A 5,808-nucleotide genomic window follows, 5' to 3' on the forward strand; every position below is an offset into this window, starting at 1 on the left:
ACGTGCCTACAGTATATTCCCATCCAATTAGATTGAATTCGGTATTGATCACGTGAAAAATAATAACGGTAACTCCAGTGAAATTATTTGAAACTTGCTAGTGAGGACTAGATTAGGACCGTATTTAAAGCTGATGCTGGTTTCAAACTTCGCCCCAGGGTGTGTCTGTAAAACACGGACAACTTCTCTCTTTTGATGCTTGGGAATGACGTTGCGTGTAGCAACGCTTGAAACCTAAGCTAACAGGTGAAGAACACAAACAACTAAATCACTAGCTAACCTACTTTAACTGTGCAGGAACTATAGACCAATACAACAACAGCCTTAAATGAACTGACAACATAAGTTATACGACTTACAGTTCTCAAGGACGCACACACAATCTCAACTGATTATCCTCCGGACAGCAGTCTCTTTTTCTTTTTCTTCACTTTTTTTTCTGTGTGCGCACGCTACCGCCATGAGGCGTGCTGCGTGTCCGCGCTATTCTCCGACATTACGACCTCTTGTACAAAACTAAAGTAACGAGCCAATTTTTAAAATGTAAGGAGTAGAAAGTACCGATATTCGTGTTAAAATGTAAGGAGTAAAAGTAAAAAGTCGCCACAAAAAAAAATAGTAAAGTAGAAATATCCGAAAAATCTACTTAAGTACAGTAACGAAGTATTTGTACTTCGTTACTTCCCATCTCTGCCCTTCACCTCCACCTACTTGTGTGAGTGTGTGTTTTCCGCACTGAACCTGATTAAAAACAGATACAGATCAAGGCTGCAGGTGGAGGACAACTTGTGTTTATTTCTCTCTGCAGTGCCCCGCTTCGAACACCTCTGCGCATCAAAAGCGCGGCCTCATTGTTCCCACTGACAGACACAGCGTCAGCTGATTTTGCCGGGTTTTCAGCCCCGAATGTTTTGAGTGTAGCCCCGAATGTATTTTGAAAAGTTGACTGACAAATATGAAATCGGACGTCACTTAGTGTCCACTCTCGCTGTAAAACGCTGTGCAGCTTCAGGTTTCTGGATGCGCTGTGCTGTGGAGATGCTGCAGCACATGTGTTGTGTTTGTGCTCCGTGTATTTCTGCCATAGTTTCGGTTTTCCACCTCCGATGAATAGCAGCGTACAGCCACTTCCCTAAACTTTATCTCATTCAGAGACCCAGATGGGGCTATGAGTCTGTCAGAAGGTCTGAGATCTACAGTATCAGCAGAGCAATCACGTAATTATTATTGTAATAGCCTATTATAACTTTATTTTTCTCAAACTATCACGACTCCTCCAAATCTCAGAGAACACAGATGGGATGAGTTATATTTTGAATGAACATGAGCAGAAATCTTGCTCAAACATATCTGAAATATTACAGTCCAGGGGTTTATTAATAAATAAAAATGATTAATGTATAATTGAGGTGAATAATTGTTATATGCACATTTAAGGAGTATCTTAATATAATTAATGTTAATATCTGCAGCATATTGATTCAGAAAAAGGTAGAAATAGGTGCATACAAATTCACCAGAATGCAGGAAATGAAGTGTTTAATGCTCAAAATGTTGGGGGGGTTGACTCCCAGCCCCCCCCCTCCTCCCCATCATAACACATGTTAAGCATGTTTAGTTGACTTGTGGATAGGCCCCCTGATTTTAAAAGTAGCCTCAATTAGGCCTGCATGAAGTTATTGATTTGCTGTTGCAGATCGTTTATGAATGCACTTTTTTAAAAGTTGTGGAAATAAAATGTCTTCAATTACAATATTAAAATATTTACATTTTATTTGTTATTGAAACTCATCATCGCCTGTGTGGGTTAGGGCAGGCAGACGGGAATTTGGGGAAGGGGTGCTTGGCTGTCCTTACCTACTCTAAGGGGAGGCTCACATTCACCCAGTTTGAAAACCCCTGACCTACATCTCTATCTTTTGTTGTTGCCTGGGAGCCAGTCATGACTGTCATGCATCTGCATAGCAAGACTGGGTGTATCTCTGTTAGCATAACTTTAAAAAGAGACACCATAAATACACCGGTTAAACAGGAACTAGGTTCGTATATAGTTACAGACATTGACAGCTTGTTGAGAAGGTCTGCTCGCCACTCTGAGAACATTCTGGGTGAGTTCTGATTTATTTAGATTTTGCTCGGGCTGGGTAGACGGGGAGTTAGCGGAGAAGTGTAACGGTGTGGTGCTACCTATCTATGATGCACGGTTTAACGGTGGCTCGTCTCGAAGGTTAGTTCTCAAAGGTTTCTGTCAGCAAATAAATCATTGTTCATGAAAAGATCTATTTGGTTCTGATGCTGTTCTGAGTTGTAAGCATCGTGTAATGATGACACATTTCTATGTTATTAAACTAAATGGTAACTAGAAGGCATTTCCTGCAGAACATGCGTGTGAATGCTGAAAAGCTAAACTGGATTGGTTGCTTAAATATGTAAGGATGTGACGTAGTGAGAATAGTGGAACAGTGGGAGTGTTTTTAATTAGTATGAATATCACTGAAATGTTGAATAATACCAATAATGTATGAAACAAAATGGGAATTATTTTAAGGTTTTCTTAATAGCTGGTTTAAAAATGTAAGAAGATAAAGTTGTAGGGACAACCGATTCTAAATGACTGGTGAAAAGAAAGAAAGCTGGTGCAAAACTGAATTGCCGGCTTTAATTCAAATGAATCAATATTCTCAGAAAGTATAAATATAATTTAAAAGTCGTATAAAACTCCTAATGGGTGAAAGATGTGAAACATGTTAAGGTGTGAATGCAGCTGGAATCTATAAATAAGACTTGAATATTTATGAAAAGCTGCTCAATTCTTTGACCTGGGAGGACAACAAGGTGCCTGGTCGATGGGAAGACAGCACAAAGGTTAAATAAAGCTGTTGCTACGTGTTGTCAGGGCTGAACGAGGCCCAGGTTGAACATGTCCACAGTGTTTCTTCTGTGTTTCAGGTTAGTTTGTCAGGATGACTTCCTGTGTGTTGTCCCTCTACTTCCTGCTCTCCCTGTGTTCCTCCATCTCTGCCGACGGTCCCACCGGACTCAAAGTGAGAATCACCGACAGAGCACCGGATGTTTGTAAGATCTGCATTGAAAAACAATGATGCAACACTGTAACCAACAATTTTCCCCTTCTTTAAGTGTGTTATATAGTTTTTGTGTATATAAAAGATGTATAAAGTACAAAAAACACATTTCCCTCCAAATGGATCTTTCTCTCCCACAGACTCTTCTTCTCAGCTGCTTAAAACGCCTCGCCCACATTCCTGTTTGACAATGTTTGGAATGTCAAACATGAATGTCATTCCTGTCAAACAGGAATGTGGGAGAATGCCAGCCCCAGTTCTTCATATATGCTGCCCATGTCAGAGCAGCAGCCATTTTTCCTTGTACTATTGCCATGGTAACTAATAAACTTCCATAAAAGCTGACTTCCGGTGAGTGGCGGAGCCGAGGTTTGGCAGTAACGGACACATCATCAGTCAGCCTGGTCTCAGAATTCATTGTCACATGCACAGTCCTACACTCACAGCAAGCAGCGAAATCAATTCCTGACTCCACTCCAACTGTGCTATCACATAACTAATAGTATAATAAATTAAGTTATAGAATTAAAGTTAGGTTTAAAACAAAAACACTAGTGCTGTCAAAATAACATGTTCATTTTCGATTAATTAATCTGAGAAAAAATAACGTGGTCAAAAAATAACGCAGATTAATCCATTCCATATTGACCTTTGAGCCGGAGATGTTCTAGCCACCATTGGACTGTAAAATGAAGAAGGGAGACGAGAATGCGCTGCCTGGATCATTAATTGGAACATTTACTTATAAAAATCTTCTTCCTGAATAGGGTTGGGTACCGAAATCCTTAACGACCGGTATCTACCGGACCGAATGGCAACGTGGATTTCGGCGCCTCATTCCGGTGCCACTGATATGTCTGCGCTTCTCTCTGATGCTCTGAAACAGATGTTACAGGCAACAGAAACATCGCTGCACGTTACGCTAGTTAACACTATACTCAACAGCAGCTAACGTTAGCCTAGCGCTAGCTAGTAGCTGGATTAAACACGGTTAAAATGCTGACAGCTAAACGGTGTAAAGTGTGACTGTATTTCACTGGAGAGGATTCCAACATCGGGACATAACAATATGCAGCTGCCGACGACGGAAAAACACAGACGGCTGGAACACTGTTTGTTATGTTTGGTGGTGCAGGTTGGCGCAGTTTCTTTTTGTTGGTGTTTGTGGAGCCTGGGCTGTCTACAAAGACTGCATTTTATAGATAGTGAGGAGATGTTTTTTACAGTGTGTTCAAGGGACAGACAGCTAGCAGATAGTGAGGAGATGTTTTTTACAGTGTGTTCAGGGGACAGACAGCTAGCAGATAGTGAGGAGATGTTTTTTACAGTGTGTTCAGGGGACAGGCAGCTAGCAGATAGTGAGGAGATGTTTTTTACAGTGTGTTCAGGGGACAGACAGCTAGTGAGGAGATGTTTTTTACAGTGTGTTCAGGGGAAAGACAGCTAGCAGATAGTGAGGAGATGTTTTTTACAGTGTGTTCAGGGACAGACAGCTAGCAGATAGTGAGGAGATGTTTTTTACAGTGTGTTCAGGGGACAGGCAGCTAGTGAGGAGATGTTTTTTACAGTGTGTTCAGGGGACAGACAGCTAGCAGATAGTGAGGAGATGTTTTTACAGTGTGTTCAGGGGACAGACAGCTAGTGAGGAGATGTTTTTTACAGTGTGTTCAGGGGACAGGCAGCTAGTGAGGAGATGTTTTTTACAGTGTGTTCAGGGGACAGACAGCTAGCAGATAGTGAGGAGATGTTTTTACAGTGTGTTCAGGGGACAGGCAGCTAGCAGATAGTGAGGTGATGTTTTTACAGTGTGTTCAGGGGACAGGCAGCTAGCAGATAGTGAGGAGATGTTTTTTACAGTGTGTTCAGGGGACAGACAGCTAGCAGATATTGAGGAGATGTTTGCTGTATGTGACATCACTTAGAGCACCTTTAATGTCGCCGACTGTTGTTTAGTACCGACTTTAATGTCACTAATGGTGATTATTCATTGATTCATTTGAATTGAAATATTTAAAATACTTTCACAGCAAAAATTATGTATACGATTAATTTAGATTAATTAATCACATAGTATGTAATTAATTATATAAAAAATGTTTAATTGATTGACAGCCCTAAAAAAAACACATTTCCCTCCAAATGGATCTTTCTCTCCCACAGACTCTTCTTCTCAGCTGCCTAAAACGCCTCATTCGCCCACATTCCTGTTTGACATTCCTGTCAAGCAGGAATGTCAAACAGGAATGTGGGCGAATGCCAGCCCAGTTCTTCATATATGTTGTCCGAGGAAATAAAATGGATTAAAAGGCCATTTCCATTTAAAGCAACATAGCAGAATGGTCAAAGCAGCAGCCATTTTTCCTTGTACTATTGCCACGGTAACTTATAAACTTCAATAAAAGCTGACTTCCAGCGAGTGGCAGAGCTGAGGTTTGGCAGTAACGGACATACGATCAGTGGAGTAGTAACGTTACGAGAGCCAGCTGCTAAATGAGTCCTATTTAACAACGTCATGCTTCATCCACACAAGGCATACTGCTATCTCCAGATCAGTGACAGCTTTTCATCCACCGGCTGGTTGGCTGGTTGGCTGGTTCCGCCCCGGTTGGCTGGTTGGCTGGCTGGTTGGCTGGTTGGCTATTGGCTGGTTGGCTGGTTGGCTGGCTGGTTGGCTGGTTGGCTGGCTGGTTGGCTGGCTGGTTGGCTGGTTGGCTGGTTGGCTGGT

The 5,808-nt window shown here is 41.7% G+C and overlaps 1 protein-coding gene across 4 annotated transcripts in view; it reads left to right on the plus strand.

The window, feature by feature from the left end:
* Positions 1–2,054: 2,054 nt before the first annotated feature.
* Positions 2,055–5,808, plus strand: part of LOC120575390 (phospholipid transfer protein-like) — a 22,375-nt gene continuing 18,621 nt past the window's right edge. For all 4 annotated transcript variants that reach the window (XR_005641977.1, XM_039826171.1, XM_039826172.1 and 1 more), the window contains exons 1-2: positions 2,055–2,108; positions 2,950–3,075. Coding sequence is in view for 3 of the 4 variants with exons in the window: in XM_039826171.1 (XP_039682105.1) it covers positions 2,964–3,075 (112 nt within the window). In the remaining variant the exon portion in view is untranslated. The remainder of the gene's footprint in view (positions 2,109–2,949; positions 3,076–5,808) is intronic.

This window comes from Perca fluviatilis, chromosome 15 (genome assembly GCF_010015445.1).
Source record: "Perca fluviatilis chromosome 15, GENO_Pfluv_1.0, whole genome shotgun sequence".
Taxonomy (NCBI): domain Eukaryota; kingdom Metazoa; phylum Chordata; class Actinopteri; order Perciformes; family Percidae; genus Perca; species Perca fluviatilis.